Source organism: Prosopis cineraria, unplaced genomic scaffold, assembly GCF_029017545.1.
Source record: "Prosopis cineraria cultivar Desert tree isolate PC_DT_omini unplaced genomic scaffold, ASM2901754v1 PC1, whole genome shotgun sequence".
NCBI classification, from domain to species: Eukaryota; Viridiplantae; Streptophyta; class Magnoliopsida; order Fabales; family Fabaceae; genus Prosopis; species Prosopis cineraria.
Window position 1 is genome coordinate 40567509 of NW_026555332.1, and position 18392 is coordinate 40585900.

At 35.7% G+C, this 18392-nt stretch overlaps 4 protein-coding genes across 5 annotated transcripts; 2 read left to right on the plus strand and 2 right to left on the minus strand.

Moving 5' to 3' along the window:
* Window positions 1-599: 599 nt before the first annotated feature.
* LOC129286678 (ras-related protein RHN1-like) lies at window positions 600-2541 on the plus strand. 2 transcript variants are annotated; one of them, XM_054922664.1, is made up of 7 exons: window positions 600-786; window positions 995-1072; window positions 1155-1322; window positions 1472-1520; window positions 1802-1875; window positions 1960-2053; window positions 2217-2541. In XM_054922664.1, the coding sequence occupies exons 1-7, from the start codon at window positions 748-750 to the stop codon at window positions 2312-2314; spliced, it is 600 nt and encodes a 199-aa protein (XP_054778639.1). In that variant the 5' UTR covers window positions 600-747; the 3' UTR covers window positions 2315-2541. The 2 variants fall into 2 exon arrangements, with proteins under 2 accessions (XP_054778639.1, XP_054778646.1); XM_054922671.1 differs by having other exon boundaries at window positions 638-790.
* Window positions 2542-4121: 1580 nt separating this feature from the next.
* LOC129294852 (uncharacterized) lies at window positions 4122-5514 on the minus strand. The gene has a single exon (XM_054933345.1). It carries the CDS (start codon window positions 5367-5369, stop codon window positions 4521-4523), a length of 849 nt encoding a protein of 282 aa, XP_054789320.1. The 5' UTR covers window positions 5370-5514; the 3' UTR covers window positions 4122-4520.
* Window positions 5515-8897: 3383 nt separating this feature from the next.
* LOC129320266 (protein ELF4-LIKE 4-like) lies at window positions 8898-11025 on the plus strand. The gene is made up of 2 exons (XM_054965624.1): window positions 8898-9143; window positions 10448-11025. Exon 2 carries the CDS (start codon window positions 10457-10459, stop codon window positions 10829-10831), a length of 375 nt encoding a protein of 124 aa, XP_054821599.1. The 5' UTR covers window positions 8898-9143; window positions 10448-10456; the 3' UTR covers window positions 10832-11025.
* An 809-nt stretch (window positions 11026-11834) lies between these two features.
* LOC129293129 (uncharacterized) lies at window positions 11835-16233 on the minus strand. Its single transcript, XM_054930932.1, has 6 exons — window positions 16007-16233; window positions 15743-15875; window positions 14863-14966; window positions 14095-14239; window positions 13872-14012; window positions 11835-13683 (listed from the first exon to the last, which is right to left on the minus strand). Exons 1-6 carry the CDS (start codon window positions 16045-16047, stop codon window positions 12289-12291), a joined length of 1959 nt encoding a protein of 652 aa, XP_054786907.1. The 5' UTR covers window positions 16048-16233; the 3' UTR covers window positions 11835-12288.
* Window positions 16234-18392: the final 2159 nt, after the last annotated feature.

An 18392-nucleotide genomic window follows, 5' to 3' on the forward strand; every position in this document is an offset into this window, starting at 1 on the left:
AAGATAGTATACTATACCAAAATAATTTAAATTATTTGGTTAGATATTTTTAAAATTTATATATTTATGATTTGTGATTTGATCTTTAGTTGTAAAACTTTTTTTTATCTTTTAATCGTATGCAACTCCATTTTATAATGGATTCGTGCAAATTTGGACAAATCTTCATTAAACCTTGGATATCAAAGTTCGCTTCAGTTGCATTTACAAGCTTCAGAGTCCACGAGCTGCATCGACTAATCGGGGCTCTTTGGATATTCCCACGTTGCAATGCAACAATATTGTTAGCCAAGCGGCTAGACTACTTCTGAAACCAAAGCGAAGATCACAGTCTCAGCAAAAACCACATAACGAGTAGATAAGAACAGCCATTCCATTTGAACGTGACGTGTTATCATGGCTCTTTCTGCAAATCGAATTCTCATGTTTAAATTTAGAGATCCCATATTTTGAACTTAGAGAACATGTCTTTGATCTAGTTTTCCTTTTAAAAGGCGAGTATAAATAAACATTAGACAGCTACAAAAGCGTACCTACCAGTCCAACTAAATAAACTACCATTCTTCTCTGGTCTCACAATATCATTAGTCTCAGCCTCAAAAATCGAGCATAGTACCGTTCATAAAAGCCCTTGTTTCTTTTTCTGGATCGGCAGATTCATTGCCTTCTCTTGCTTCCCTTTTCAACATGCCAAAAACAGTCTCAAGAACACCCAACACTTGATTTTCTTAATCCCTTCGATTAGCCATGTCGAGGACAGGAAACAAGAGTCCCCAAGCCAAACTGGTGGGTATGTCTTCCCCTTTTCTATTGTTTTTCATTTGATAATAAACGATTCATGAGATGTTGTTACCGAGAAGAGGCTAATACAAGACAAACGAATGTACTTAACTTGTTCCGTTAATTACCGGTTGGAATACATGTCTTCCCCTTCGATTTGATTATCTGGCATAAACAGATGTTTAGTGTTCGATCTTCACCTATGATCTCGTAGGTAATTCTCGGGGACATGGGAACGGGCAAGACAAGTTTGGTGCTAAGATTTGTGAAAGGCCACTTTAATGAGTACCAGGTTGGCGTTATTAAGATTTTTCATTTTCTGACTTTCTGCCTCCATAGTGGATTTTGCCTTCAATTAAAAGTGATTGGTGCAGGAATCAACAATAGGAGCAGCATTCTTCACACAAGTATTGTCACTAAATGAAGGGACGATAAGATTAGATATATGGGATACAGCAGGGCAGGAACGATACCATAGTTTGGCTCCTATGTATTATCGTGGTGCTGCTGCTGCTATTGTGGTCTATGACATCACGAACAAGGTAACTATATATTCACGGGGCTTCCTCATCATTGTTTCGTTCCTGCATTGTCTGATATTTGCTTATGCTATGACTCATTGTATAAGTTCTGAACTGGATGCAGTGGTTTTCCATGCCCTAGTAACCAAGTTGTTTGTGTTTTGACTTAGGATTCCTTTGTACGAGCCAAGAAGTGGGTTCAAGAAGTGCAAAAACAAGGTAAGAGATGTCTGATATAGATTCTCTATTAGTTCACTCCACTGGATAAATAAGAATTATGACTTGGGGAATTTTGTGATTATGCTCAGAATCAAATCTTAATGTTCACAAGTATGAATTGCATTTCAAATGCTTAAAGTTTGTGTAGAGTTAGAATTCTCTGTACCCCGACCTTACATCCAGAGGCAGAAAGTTTGTTCTTCAAGATTATTATGACAAAGAATGTGTCAAGATAAAATTAATGCAATCCAATTTGATGTATAGTTTGCTTTATTCATCAGGAAAACCAGGTATGGTTATGTTTTTGGTAGCTAACAAGGTTGACTTGGCAGACAAGAGAGCGGTGGGAAACGAGGTAGTTCTAATGCATGGTTCTAACGTCATCAAGTTCTTGTTTGTCTCATGTTTAAAGTGATCAAAACTGAATCAACTGATGCAGGAAGCAGAGCAATATGCCAGAGAAAATGGCTTGTCTTTCACTGAAACTTCAGCAAAAACTGCAGAAAATGTTAACGAGCTCTTCTATGACATAGGTGCATGTTTTTGCCATTCCCTTCCCTTACAGCTAGCTAAATGCAATCTCTTGTGAATTCTAGTTATTAACACCAATAAGACTATTCAATCCAGTGACCCATTAGATCTGCTTCTGTTTATAGCTTGAAAAAAAAAAAAAACACTCCCTTTTTTTCTTGGCAGCTAAGACATTGGCGAAAGCAAACCCTTCACGTCAAGCTGGAATCGAGCTGCACAGCAGTACTCAAGAAAGCAGGACACTGTCTTGTTGCTTTTTATGATATCTTCACTCGCAATATGTTTTGATCTGTGTTTCAAATCTCGTTATCTTATGGTGTGTTTTTGGGTGGTACTTCTCTCTACTTGTTCAGAGAAAAAGAAATAAAGATTCCATGCAATAATTGCTTTACTTTTCAAGTAGGCTTACCTGTTTAAACTTTAAAGACATACAGAGTTTTCCAGTGAGATGAGGATTTGCTGTCCCAGTCAATTTGGGAAGAGCACTCTATCTGTGGACTATATATGTCTTCAATTCGCAATTTAAGCCATCACTAAAATATATACAATCAGAATTAAGGCAAATAGGCGCTTCTTAAAGATCCATTAACTCCTGGGAAATGAGTACATGTTTGTGTGACATAGGGATATCTGAAATGGTTTCATAAATAAAACAAAAATCAGAAGAGAAACATCAAAGACGTTACTTTTTCCCATGTTGCAAGTTAGAGGTGTCACGCAAATATCTCCTCAAGACACACAACCAATAGGGGGTAATGCAGCCATGAATGAGCATTCCGAGTTCCAAATTCAATATAATCGAATGATAATATTTAACTGAATAATTTGCTTGTAGTATCTGTTAGTATCAGCAAGTAAAATCATAATTTAAATTGTGCCCAAGGACATTATCTTTAAAAATTATTTCGTTAGACCAAGTTAATTGTATTGCAACTTCCTTGAATTAAACTAACTCTTCTTGCCAAAATTAACAGGGCCACAAAGCAATAAAGACGAAAAGAATATACTTAAGCAACACATAGGAGAAGAGAAGGACTCAATATCTCAAGATTCAGGCACCACATTCACTACACTTCTCAGACTATATATAGACATGGACATGATGAAGCCTTGAGCACAATTTAATTATGAGTTTCATAAACGTAATAGGATGTTATTTTAATTCATTCCATCAGTTTTGAATGTTTGCAACTTTGCCATTGGAAGATAATTAAAAAAAAATCAGTTTCAAGCTTTAATTGGAAATTATGTATGGTTAAAGCACATTAATTTAATAATTTTCGCAAAATTACAAAATTAATTTAATAACTTTTGCAAAACAAATCTGATAAAGAAAAAAAACCCAATACTTCTTTGACTCATGAACCTGCTCATCTTACTAACTTATTCACTAGCTCACTTGTATTTCTCAATATATATACGCTATGAGCTCTACTCATATGGATATTATTAGCCTTATCTTTTTGACACACACACAATAATTACAGCAGTATCTCAGACTCTCCGAAGCTGTTAGTTAAGTTGGCTATCACCCTTTGATCAAATGGAGTACTGAAAAGACAGAGGAAAGTGAAATACGATGAAGGGCCTTGGTAGACTGTCGATTACAATTTTATGAAAATGGGACTTCTTTTGTTGTGTATATTATAATTAATTACTATACTGAACATGACGTGCAGAGTCAATGCAGTGAAAGTCTGGAAAGCTAAAGCCCGGTGCCTAACCGAGTTACGGTAAAACAACTGTTGTCATCCTCGAAATGGACGAAGGGCCTTGCAGCTGACACTTTCTTTTTTAGTAGTTTATGGGCTTCAATGCATTGGAACCATTACTCCACAACCCTCCAAAACCAGATACAGTATTTTAATTGAAGCTAAGTAGTAAGTAGCATCAGCCAGCTCATGCAACTACACGGAAAATTAAAGTATTCTTTATTTTAGCTATTTGCAGAATCAAGATTTTTTAACAACGAAAACAAAGTTAAGATTCTTCTTTTGAGCCCACCTTGGACAATTCAGGTGCACTCGCCCAAGTTTAAGATGTTTATGGACCTTATCCCGAAAACAGAGAAACAAGAAGAAAAATAAATCGTCATAACTAGAACTACAGGGAAGGCAACAAGTTCACAAAAAACCAAGTACAAGCTATATGAAAACTAAACTAAGATGCATTTCCCTAAGGTAACTACTCGAGTAAAGAACGGAAAGCGAGGTGAAGATTGAGTAGGTACAGGCGTGAATTAGAGAGACGTGCCGAGGCCATGGCCTGCCTGCAAAAATAGGTACTTCCCAGCTTTCTCCCTCAGCTGTGCCCTATGCTTCTCTTACTTTTGGTCTTACCAATAATAACCAGAATTCCCATATTCACAGGACTACCAAGATGGCTGATTCCAGATAGTTAAAAAGAAAGGAAGAAATAAAGAAAAAGAAACAAAACTGAAAACAAGAGACTTAATGCACCATTGATGAGTCACCATGAAGGAGAAGTGCAGGGGGAAGCAGAGGATGATGATGAGGGACCGTTGATGCTATGGGAGTCACTGCCTGAAGTGGCCAATGGCCTGCCATTGCTGAGAGAAACAGAACAAGCCTCTGCAGGGAGCTTCTTCATCGGAGACAGAGCGGGTGAACCAGATGCCACAGCTTCCACCTCATCATCATCATCATCGCCGGAGGATCCACTTCTTTCCAAACGCGAAGGTGAAGTGTCCGGCGTTTCGAACGAAGTATCTGCCCCGCTACTACACTTGGCTTCGTCGTTTTCATATATGGGATTCGAAATATACACAAGGTGTTCCCCACCACTGTTAGTATTGTCAGAAAAAACAGGACCAGCTCCGCTGATGCTACCCTGCTCAGTGATTTCTTGAGTCAGCTTTGGGGTAGCCTTGTTAGTCAAGGACAGTGCAGGTGGGGGGAAAGCAGACAGAAGTCCAATTTGATGATGTGGGTGTGAGACTGATTCTTGGGTTTCGATTTGAAGAAGCTCGGAATGCTGCAACTTGGGTCCAGCGGCGTCGTCGTTGTGAGCAAGTGAAGGAAAAAGAAGAGTTCTGGGAGCTTGGAGAACACCATGTGCATAAATGCCACCGAAGTGTAGAGGAAGAGGAGATTGGTGTTGAGGGTACAGGGATGGTGAAGATGGTGATGATGCATTGGCTCTGCTTGCAGCGTTTCTGAGGCGGCGGCGGCGGCGGCGGCGGAGTAAGAGAGAACAGTAGAGCTCAGCTAGGAGAACGAGGATGAGACCGAGAACGACGGCGAGGGTGATCACCATGACCAATGTAGCACCCATGATCACTTTTGATGTGCCCTTCATCTTTCTCTGTGCCTTCTTTTCTTTGCCAGGCAGTAAAAAAAGGCGCAGTAATTATATATATGTGAGAGGAGTGATAACTCAGATTCCATTCTTGGCGGGAAACAGTTTTTTCTCTCTTTTGACAAAGCATAGGAATAAATAAATTCTACCCCTCTTCATGAATAACTAAAACAGTACTGAAAAGTAAGCATACGAAATGGAGCCACGTTGAGTTTGTCGATGTTGCTTTCATTGATAAGTAATTTGCAGGACTAGGTATTGTAGTGTGAACCTTACACTGTGTGACACCATAAAAATCCTCACTCTTGTGAAGACCCAAAATTCAGACAAAAGTTAACAGAAACACAAAGTACAGTTAAAAAAAAAATCACAGAGCTAGAATATTACAAAATAACCAAAGAGAAAAACTAAATATAGAGTAAAAGAAATACTCCTAGACAAGTTAGAAATGATGAAGATAAAACTTATGGAATAAATGATTAATGTTCAAGATAATAGTATTAAATCTGTAACTTGAGAATGTTGCCAGAGACAATGATGCTTATGAGTATTATTGATTTGCAAAGCAGCATTAGTTAAACACGCTGTAGACAAAAGAAATTGATCTGTCAAAAGAACAGTTGTTTGACAACGAAAAAGAAATTGAAATGCATCGTGAAATTGTTTTCTCACCAACTTGTTGATAAATTGAGAATTGAAGCATTGCAATAAAGCAAAAAAGCTTTTTATTCTTTTCGAATTTCTTGAGCCAAGTTGTCCACAAATCACAGATAGCTACAAAAATAGAACGAGATAAAATCAATTGTGAACTTGATGAAGAAAATAACCTTGATGGCAGGAAAGAAGGCCACTAACAAATAATATCAAGAAAATGACAATTAAGAATCTCTTAACTAAGTTAACGTTAAATTATTTTTTAAAATATTTTCAGTATTAAAATATAAAAAATGGGTACTAAATTTAAGAATTTAAATCATGATAAGATCTTAATTTAGTATTAATTTTTTTTATGAGACGTTTAGTTTTCCTAATATAAATTCCATTCACCATAAAACCCTAACAATTTCCAAGTTGTGCTGTGAAACAAATTAATACTCCCTTACTTCTATATACAGGATAGAGTAATGATTTAAAAATCGGATCCAAATTGGATGGTCGGATTGTCAACCCAAGCCATTAATGGTTTAGTTTGTATTCAAAAATGGTTTGTGAAGGTAGGCTAGATTAGACCTTTTGGACCGAGAAATGAATTCAGTTCTTAAAATTTGGATAGCTCAAAAAATGACACCTTTGTTTGTTTTTTAAAAATGACCCATTTTTTTAATCATGTGATGCTATGTTAGATTTAGATTATGTAACTTGTTAAGTCATACTAAATTTAAAATATTTAATTTTATTTTTAAGTTAAGTAATAAGTTCATATTTATTTATTATATTTAAATTATTATATCATATATAATTTTTTAAATTTAATTATTATGTCATTGGTTCGACTATTAGTCAGTTGAAACATGTGAATCCTAAATTGCTGGCACTTCCAATTTAATATTCGATCTAGTTTTGAAAACATTAGGGTAGAGAGAGATTTTTTTTTATTTACAAGTAACCTCATTAAATTTTTATTGCAAACCTTTTTATTGGACCTCCATTGAATATTGAAGAGAGAAAATATATTATTACAATACATATTTAATAGGGGTAAAGATGAAAAATTTTTAAATTTTTAAATATAATTTGCAAGTTTTAAAATTTTTCTTAATTCTCATGAAACATATTAAAAGTGTCTTATAAATGAAATAAGTAAATCTTGTAATAGCTATAAGCTATAGCTTGAGGGCCTATGTTTTTAACAACTCTTTATTTTATTACTATTTTCCTTACCAATTAGTACTTTTTTCATTTTTATTTATAGGAGAGAAAGAAAAGCAATAATGATTTATCTAAAAAAATGCCAGACCTCGATAGTGAGGTCAATGCTGGTGCTATGTAATATATAGTATAAAATGGTTACACAAAAAACACAATATGGTGGTGACACGTAGCATCTCTGTAAAATTACTAAAGCCATGTATACACTTGGGGAATATTCCAGACACTCTCAAATACTTACAATTAATTACATGCTTTAACATCCCCCTCTCAAATGAGAGGGTGTTATGGACAGACTGAGTTTGTGACAAAAACCATAAAATTGACTAGGAGCAAGAGCCTTCGTGAAACAATCTGCAATTTGATGAGAAGAGGGCACATACCAAAATCCAAATGTGTTGCTAACACTTGATTTCTTACAAAATGAATATCTATTTCAGTATGTTTACTTCTAGTATGCCGAACAGGATTTGAGGTGAGAGCCATGGAATTAATATTGTCACACCAAATGATAGGTGAAGATTTTAAAAATAGTCCAAGTTCAATCAACAGTGAGTATACCCATTTGATTTCTGCACCTCCATTTGCCAATACACGATATTCAGACTCAATGTTTGATCTTGACCCCACAGCTTGCACTATCAGGGATGAGATGAGGTCGGATAACATCACAACCATTGATATGACCTTTGAGCTTATTTCCCTCAATCAATGGTAGAACAATAAATTTCTAAATGAGATAACTTTCTCTGTCCAACTTGACAGAGGTTGCTACCTGATTAAAAGAATTAAATAGGGAATTGATTTTGGAGCCAATGTGAACAATCATCGAGGCCAATGAAGATGTATTATCAAAAGTAGTAGAGGAAAAATGGGAGGCTGTAGCCATGGAAGCACACAGACAAATATCAAGAAAATGCCAAAGGATGCTCTGATACCAAGAAAGAAAAGCAATAATGATTTGTTTAAGAAAATGCTAGACCTCAATAGTGAGGTCAGTGCTGGTGTTGTGTAATATATAGTACACAACAGTTACACAAAGATATAATATGATGGTGACACGTGGCATCTCTATACTATTACTAAAGCCATGTATATACCCAAAGAATATTTTAGACACTCTCAAATGTTTACAATTAATTACATGCTTTAATAAAGAAAAAAAAATTATATTACACAATTTAAAATTATTAATTAATTATATTAATTATGTTTAAAAATAAAAGAATTGAATTACAACACTTTTTGTTAATTGTGTTAATCAATCCTTTATTAATTGTTTCATATGATTTTGAATAATAAAATTATAAGAGATAATTTAGGAAGTTTGTAATAAATTCTTATTAAAAAATATAATTTTACTTATATAAAAAATAAAAATAATAATTGTTTTATAAATAAAGAGGGAGGGATTATTATTAATCAATTAATTATAAAAAAAAAAGGGTAGTGTGTCTTATTGTTCTTCAAACCCACATCGTCGACTGTATGGCCTTCCGGTCTCTGTGATGGGAAAAAGAAAAGGGACTTGGGGAAAATGTTTGAGGGATTCAAAAGTAATGATATTTCAATTTTTGGGCTATAAACGAAAGTCTTAAAATTTCAAGGGCTTAAAAACAAAGTCGATTTTTATAGGTTTTCTTCATCTTTCTGCTCGTAGAAAGCTCAAAAATTGGAAGGAATACCTACTAAAATGGTGTGAAAATTTGGGGTAAGAGATAGAAAGGAAACGGCTTGGGATTTTCCCTAAAATCGTTAACTTCTAGACAAATCCCTTCAGGAAAATTTCTCAACTCTTCAAGAGCTTCTTGGGGATGGTATTAGTTTCATGAAACTCCAACACTGAGGAATTCAATGACGTTCAAAGTGCTCTTTTGGGAGATTTGAACTGATTAAAAGATAAAGGTAAGCATGTACATCATTTTGATATGTATATTGTAAGAGAAAATTTATTTCCCTCGAACCCTTAGCCTTTAAATTTTCGTTTAGAGAGAGAGAGAGTAGCGAGAGAAACCCTTGCTCGGTTATGCTTATAAAGAGGTGGAATAAGCAAGGTTTGATTCCATTTTCTTGAGTTTTTCAAGAATTTTTCCCCTTTCACTTCCCTAAATAGTCATTTTAACCTAATTGGGGATTTACTTGAAATTGGGCAGTTCTTGATTAAATATGGTTAATAAGAGGTATAAGGAGATAAATATGAAAGAAAATGACTTCATATGAAATTTAGGGGAATTGATATTGAGTTTGAAATTATGGGCTTTTTGATTATGTAATGTTGAGAAATAAGGTACACGAATGTGTTGAACCTATTTAAATTTTTAAGTGTTGGCTAAAGTAAGGAGTTTAGAAAGTTTTAGATTCATAAAATAATTACTCATTTGGAAAAACCTAATTTTAGACCTGAAGAAATGCAAGTAGAGTTGATCAAGATGGGAACGGTCTTGTTGCTTCAAGCGAGTGTTTCTGTCTATTGGTTATTAGCTTTCTGGTTTGGTTGTCTCTGAATACGCATTATAATTTCATCATTTGCACCATCCTAACCCCTTTTTAACTTCTACAAATTAACACAGATAATTTAGTTTCAGAATTTAGCCACACTATTTTCTAAGAGATGAATGCAAGTTGTTTCACCTCATTTTGGTGGGTTGGCTTGGCTTGTTGAAGCAGAGCATTTTCTCTGGTGCTGACTAGCTTTTGTAATTCCCACTTGTTGGGAAGCTGCTTATGAAAGCAGCAGCAAAAGAAAACGTTCTTTGCTGTGCAGAAGAGTCCTGCTTTAAGTCTTAAAAAAGTTGTTCAGTCTAGTGTCTTTTATTTTGATCCTTTGAATCTTTAAATTTGATCTTTTTACAATTATGTTGACACTGAAAAGAGCGTGATTCTTCTTTTCGTATGACTGCATATGATTGGATTTGGTAAATCTTTATGCAAACCCTTCCTGCCCGTTGTTTGATAAAAGTGATACAAGATTGAGGTAAATATGATAATTGTACCAAAACTAAGTAATCAAATCTATAATAGGCGGATGCAAGTTGTAGATAGGTCTCACATACACGTGTGACATGTCTGCCAAAGAATTTTTCTAAAATAGAGTATGTTGGTAATGTTTCATAAACGAAAATCCTGTTTCAACTTAACCCAATTCTAAACAGCTTTTCTCTATGCAGTTATAGCAAGAAAATATTACTTCTGTTCACTTTTCTTTGCAGAACCATTTGATGATTGAATCAAAAATTTTAATTGGAATGGAAGGTGATATATTTGGAGACGTAGACAATACAGCGGTCCAAGTAGATAGCAGAATCATTGAGGCATTTCAGAAGAACTTGCTGCAAGCCCAAGACATTTTGGATCAAAACAGATTGCTAATCAATGAGATCAATCAAAATCACTTGTCAAACATGCCACAAAACCTGAGTAGAAATGCGGGTTTGATCAGAGAACTGAATAACAATATCAGAAGGGTGGTTGATCTCTATGCTGCTCTTTCCAGTTCTTGTTTGAAGTCTCGAGAAGCTTCATCTGAAGGGGATTCCAATGGGACTCTAAAATCCGATGGAAAAGTGAGTCAAAAGAAAATTAGAATCGATTAACACTTGTCAACTAAGATTCCTTGGTAAGGAATGTAATTCATGTCTCATAACAGCGCGGGTTGAAATCCCACTGTCAATTATCGGTAACTTTACAAGCTTTCTAAATTGTGAGGCCTAACCTGACCCTATTAAGCTCCTATGATCCAATTCATATGAACTTCTGTTTAATAATAATAATAATTTAGTGGTGTGAATCTGAGCTTTGTTGTAAAAAGTAGTGAAGCATATTTTGGTGTTGGATATGATTTGTTTCGTGGGGATCATGAGACTGCCTAACTCCATCTTTATTCAAATCTCCTAATCTCCAACGAGATGATTCTTAGTTTTAACTTTTAATATTGTATTTCCTTCTTGTGATTTAAATCACAATCATTTGGTGGGTTATGATTAAGTTCTTTTCTTTGGGTTTCGTTTTGAATAGTGTCCTAAAGCAGAAAATTGCGGAGTTTTTGCTGGTAAAGAATAAGATGATATTATCTAAACACACAAATTTGAAAATTCAGAAATACTACGTCAATTGTCACTCTTCAAAATCTTAACCATTTTGTCGGGTTTTTTACATTTTGGTTATCCATACTTTTTATGTTTGTTTTGAATAAAAAGAATATTTAGAGCTAAACAATTCAGATGTTTTTTAAATATATACAGGACAATTTAGATGCTACACGTATATAACCAATCTATTCCTGTTGCAGGGAAGAAGCCAGGCTTCAGTCCCTTATTTCTTATTAAAGGAGAAATAGTGTGGCCGGATCCTTCAATGACTTTTCCGCTCTTTATCTTGAGTAAAAATTTTACTATTTTTTTAAAAAATCGGAAAATAAAAATACATCCACTATCTTGACGTTCGCTTCATTATTTCTAACTGGCCTTCGAGGTCATATTGATCATTTCGCATTTTAGTGTTTACAGTAAACTTCCCCCCATCCACACTGACCAGGGAATCAATCCACTATTCCATCCCATTACTCCGTTCAAGATCAACTTTCACTTGCATTTGCAGTTAAAGAAGAAAACAGTGTGGACAGCACTATATCACCATAGAATTAAGAGAATTCTTGTCATCACCCACAAAAAAGCAATAAGAGTACTGCACTACGTCTCAACAGAGAGAAGAACTGTAACAACCTTTTCAGTTTTGAGGTGTGAGGAGAGGGGATGAATAAGAAACTGCTGCCAAATTATCTGCCATCTCATCTTTTATCATCAACTTGTATCAAAGCAAGAGCACCGAAACATTAATTACAAACACTTACTTTACAGTCATACAAAGGGCTGAAATGTATAACCTACTAGTTTAGCTGCATTAGATTATGTCTGAGAACGTACAGCCAGCAGTCCGCAATTTGCAATTAAAGCACCCCCGGCTCAATCTTTAACACCAGAATATGAGATTCTATGGTAAAGGCCATCATGCCCAGGTAAAGAAGCGTATATCCATTGCTAAGTTCTTTTCCTCAGGTTCCTCTCAAGGCTGCAATCCTTGCAGCCAAATCATCATAGTCCGGTAAATTTGGATGTACATGTCGAGCTTCATTTGATCTATCTGCCTGAAATGTAGCAGCACGAGTAAATACTTTGTGAACTTTTCCAGCTCCAGTTTTTTCAGGAGGAAGGGAAATGGATCGAGGTGGAAGGGAAACCATCTCTGGTGTCTCTTCAGCTGTGTCATCCATTTGATGTGCATGACGAGTTTTGGACTTTCTTGCTTTTTCAGGAAGAGGGATGGACGGTTTTTTACTATAATGAATCAGTAATTTATCTATCATCCTTTCCTCTTCATCATTTCGATGCTGCTCATCATCAAAGAGAGTTTGCTGGTCATGTCTCGGTCTTGATTCATCCTTTCTCCTGCTCCTTGATTTTCTTGTCACAACTCCAGCATCTTCGGCACTGTCATCATTATGACTAGACCGTGATTTTGAGTGCTTCCGCCTCATGGATTTTGGTTTTGATGCAGGGACTTCTAACATATCTTCTTGACCATAGAGTTCTTTTTCATGTCTCCGTCTGCCATGCCTTGAATGTCTACTGGTCAGCCTACGTGGGTCAGAATTATCCAAACTTAATTGGCTCCTTTCTGGTACAGTAGCAGCATGAGGCTGGTCGCACACTGAAGGATTTATAGCGATGCCATCACTAACAACATTTAGAGATCCTATATTGGCTTCGCATGTGCTGTTCTTCTGTTTAGAATTGGGTTTAACATAAGGTGGTGGGAGGCCAGTATTGTAGCATGGCTTCACCCTAGGTGTTTCATCCTTTTGAACCTTCTTCTCTATGTCATAAGATTCAGGTAGGGTAGCACGATTAACAGTAGATGGCTCATTGCCATTCCTCTTCAAATGCAATTCCGCATAATTGGGATTCAAGTCTAGCTTCTTGGCAGCCACAGTATCATGGATTACTTTTTGAGCATTGGTATTGCCCCAACTATCATGCAGTTTAGCTCCAACAAAGTGTTCCACTGTTTTACCCTGCAATGAACAGCCTGGTCCATTTGGATCTGGCATGCAATCATGCTTCCAATAACCTCTATCACTCCTCTTAGTAGTAGAATCTAGCCTTCCCGGCAATCTACCATGATGGCCATCCCTCTTCAAAATGACATCATCTCCACCATTTAGCTTCCTAGCTCCATTTCTAGGGAGTTTGGATTCAGACAGAATATTGTGATCATCTCTTGCTAAGATATCTGCTTCCTTGCCATTGTGAAATGTACGCTCATATTTAGGATGGTCAGGACTTTTCTGCAATGGAACATCACACTTGAATCCTTTTATGATAGCATTGTTGCCAAGTGATGGTTTATCATAATCAGTCAAGTGGTTATAATTATAATTATTGCGATCCTGCAGAAGTCATATATAAGAAATCATTACACTATCATAAACATTCTCCAGCAGGTTTAGGATCTAATAAGAGAGAAACAATGTACAAGAGAGCTATTTCACTCAGAGCACATTAAAATTGGCAAAAACGCTGTTTAACAGGAATCTAAGCTACTCATATAATTGAAATGAAATGTTGAAAACAGTACCGGTACAAGAGGAGAAGGTTTCTGCATCCTCTTCTCAAAAGCCTTGGAGTCCCACATTATTGAAAACTCTGAAGCAATCTCCTGCATTAGGCGGACCTTTTTCTCCAATGTAGGAGCCCTCGAGTTCACATTTGCAGCAAACTGAAAATAAGCAATTTAGCCAATTATTCAGGAGCTAGTCGGATCTATAAATTTCTCACAAAAAACAAGCATAATGAGCGACCTCCTGATTCACATAACATTCCATGGAATTCCCATATCTCTCCTGAAATATCTGCCTAAGATCACGTAACTCTGGTAGATCAGAAAATCTTGCAGCAGCAAACATCAAAGATGATACAGCATCCCTGCATTCCTCAGGGCACCCACTGCAAAAGAAATTAAAACAAATAAAGTTCATAATCATTCTAACTTGACACATGAGGATAAGATTGAAATCGCTGGTCAACCACAAGCAAATGGGAGCATTTATCACGTTGGAGTGCAGACACTTCCCATTGGCCACAAAGGCTGCTTAGAAATAATTACTAGATGCCAGTCAGATATTCTGATGTTTATGCAAGGAGGAAAATGATGTTATTAATCAGAGAGTGAAGTTTTAAAAGAAAATAACAATAAACACTTAGCTAGGAACAAATTGAAAGTGAAAAGGACTCCCAGTGTAATGTGTGAACAATTTAAACTGCTGATACATTGTTTCATTCAAAAAGTTTACCAAGCAACAATGTGACAGGAGACGTAAATATTGAACTTCATATAAGTAATCCCATGTCCATCAGTATCCATGTAGATGTGTGGTTCAGTTGTGCCTTCTTTGTTCATGTCCAAGACCCATATTATTACTCTTCATGCATAGGCTGTTTTAGAGTATGAGGAATAATAAACCCAACAAGTCCGGCAGATTGGATTGACTGGGCATAATTCAATTTTTTTTTTCCAAGCAAACGAAATGAAATTAATATTTAACCAGGAATCACAGAAAGATTCATACCTCAGTTTCTGCATGACTGAGAGGTGTTTCAGGACAAACTCACACGATTTCTCGATGAAATCATAACAAGACGATAGTGTCAATTCAACAAGCAGCCCTTCAGCCTATTTCAGCACCTCAGAAGAAAGACAAGACTTTCAGATGGTATTATAGGATATAAAAATTAGTTGTGGGTAGGGGTTAATTAAAAGTCTCTCAGATGCGTGATAATAAAATAAAGAAAAGAGTCAGATAATCATCATTCAGATACCCATGGAAAGTCATGTCAAAAATGCCGGGGAGAAACAGTTCTCACATATGAAGCTTTTCACTGCAAAGAGTAAGTCATGCCCACACACAATCATTTTAAATATGTCCTGACACTATTTTACAAGAAAACTTCAGACTTTATCATGTCAGGGTGCCAGGATTACTGTCATGTTTGTCCGCGTTTGTTAGGAGATTGCCGAAGAGTGTGGACTGTGGACACTGGACAGTATATTTCCTCTGCTTCTATATTAGTTAATTTGTTTTGACAAACCCAGGAGATTACCGGAGAGAGAAAATTTCAGACTTTATCATGTCAGGGTGCCAGGATTACTGTCATGTTTGTCCGCGTTTGTTAGGAGATTGCCGAAGAGTGTGGACTGTGGACGCTGGACAGTATTTTTCCTCTGCTTCTATATTAGTTAATTTGTTTTGACAAACCCAGGAGATTACCGGAGAGAGAAAATTTCATTTTCCAAGTACCAGTAGACCAGCAAAAACAAACCACATACATGCTTGCGCCAACCCCACAAATAACCAGAAATGGAATGCTCGAAAGTATTGATTCCAGCGTTCAAGCAACCGAAGAATCAAACAAAACCCAAGCCATAAGCAACATAAATAAATCAATTACCCTTCCGTGGGCAATGATGTCTAAACCATTGGCTAGCAGATCAGCAATGTCTTTCTTCAGAAACTTCTCAGTCGCCTTTCGCTTCCTTCTTATCACATCGATCCGACTCTTGGTCAATTTGATCAGCGCTTTACTGCGGAAACAGAAAAGAAAACCCGAACACATATAAACACATTCTCACATTCTTTCTCAAGTACTTCATAATCAACGATCAAATCGAATCAAAACAGGGCGGATACACGGCGATAAGATCACAGCACTAACCACTTAGCGGCGAACCCGCGACCGAGCAATCCGTCCAACATGCTGGATCTCAGACAGCGCTCGACTCGGCAGCTCCACTCAGTAAACGACGCAGTTCAGAGCAAACGGCATCCCTTGGATCAATCTATACAAGAGAAAACAATAGCACAGAACTCCACCGAGAAGACGAGGAGAGGACGAAGAAGAGAAGAATTAAATCCAGAATTAGCAAAAGGCCTGAGTGTGTCAGACGCAGTGACAATTCATATTTTAAACTTACGATAATGACCTTTGGCTTTAGCCATCAAGACCAAGGTGGGGCCACCGTCGATGAGACACTCCATGTGAACGTTAGAAGGACATTTTGGGTAGAACAGAAGGGTTATTGTGCCTTAACGATAAGGAAGTAAATTTGGATGAAACGGAGCGATAATTACCGCTAGATTCTATTACTCTTTTAGAAGTCTGAGAAGGTAGTGGACGGTCAAGATTCAAGGTTATCAATTTTGTTTATTTCTTTTCCCGGACAGGTAATTACAATCATTTTTGGGAATCATTTGGAGGGTGAGCCATAAGTGTCGCATCTATTCGGTGCGTGCTCCGCGGAATACGGTCCTTAGCGTTCTCTTGAGTGTCAAAACTCAACCATCCCTTTGCCGACCTTAATCTTTTTATGTCGCAAGACAAGGCAGAAATTATGGATAAGTTAATGTTGTTTCATAAAAATGTAAGAAGGAATACTCAGAGAAAATGTTCCAGTAAAAGAATACGCATGGTATATGTATAATCATGAGACGAGGAGAAGTACGGAGAGGTTAGGTTATGATCACTTCCAGTAATAATCTCGGTGATCATGATTAATTAGTGTTGGTGATTTGACCTTAATGTTTAGAAAAGGAAAGCTGAAAAGTGATGTGCCGCCAATTGGATGTTTACGTTGTCTTGTACGCAAGCGTGAGTCAACCTAATACGGTGTTCGGTCTTCATTTTTTTTTTTTTTTAAAAAACATTTTGAGCTGAACTTCAATAATTCAAGGAATAAGGGTGCGCATGGTGCTACGTGTGTCCTGTGTCGAATTAAGTAATATATAACCGCATTTTGAATAGTAGAAATTAATTACTTTAAAATATATGTTGAGGTTATTTATCAAGCTGTCTGCTTGCCCTTGTTTTATTAATATATATATATATATATATGTTGAGGTTAAAAATAGATTTGTTGAAATATTAGGAGATGGAAAAAGGGTTTTTTATTCTAAATGCAAAAGGTACAAGTTTAATTCGTATTTCACGTGAGTAGAAGAATAGACCTTTGGCCAAAAAAGAGAGTAGAAGAGTGGACCATCCGTCCAGTTGTGTCCAACTCATCAGTTGGGTGTCACCAAGAATCAACATTTAATTGGAAGTCATAGGCTTTGTTTTCTTCCTATAAAGAAACAGCACAGCCAAACAATTAAATTTAGGGCACGATAGTCTTAATAAAAAGGGTTATAACTATTAAATATTAAGTCTCGAGTTTTGAATCCATAAATGCAGAAAGTATTTTTAATAGAGATATTCTTAATTGAGTTTGTCAATACTCCAATATAACTTAATAAGATAATCATATAAAAAAATATCAGTACACATTGGTATTTGGTTTTAATAGAATAAAGTGTAGCCGCTTAAATACAAAATCTTAAATTTAAATCAGTATGAATATAGAAAACATTTTTAAAAGAATTTTTTCAAGTGAACCTTACAATGCTCGAACATGATAAAATCAGATAAAGATACTTAAAAAATAATTAAATATAATTTATATTATTTAAATAATGATATGAATGATTTTAAAAATTGTTATACTTTTCTAAAAAATAGTAGTTTATTTTTCATTTAATATTCAAAAAAATATGAAATAAATTTTGAAGTGTGCTAACTGAAATGGAAGTAGTGCAACCAGCCAACCTTGTTGGCTTTGATTGACTTTGGGAGGAAACAATTAGTGGCTTGATCAACGCGCATGGCAACAACATCCATAATTGTGAAAATAACGTATAATTTAAATTGCAGTAACCTTTTGCTTTCTTTTTGTTCCAAACTAAACATCCTCAGACAGGTTCTAAGCAACTCACTCTAAAATATATATTCTTTCTGTTTAAAAATATAAAATATTTTTTAAAAAATTAAATATTTAAAAATATAAAATATTTTTAATTTTTTAAAGTGTAATTATTGTTTTATTTTCAAAGTGCCCCTATTGATAATGACTTTATATTTATTATAGAGTATTTAATAGGAATAAATATAGAAAGATATGATAAGTTGAAAAATAACTAACTACTTTATTGAGGAGTTAGATTCGATTAAAAATGCTTTATATTTTTAAATAAAGGGAGTGTAAGATAACTAAAAAGATATTTTATCT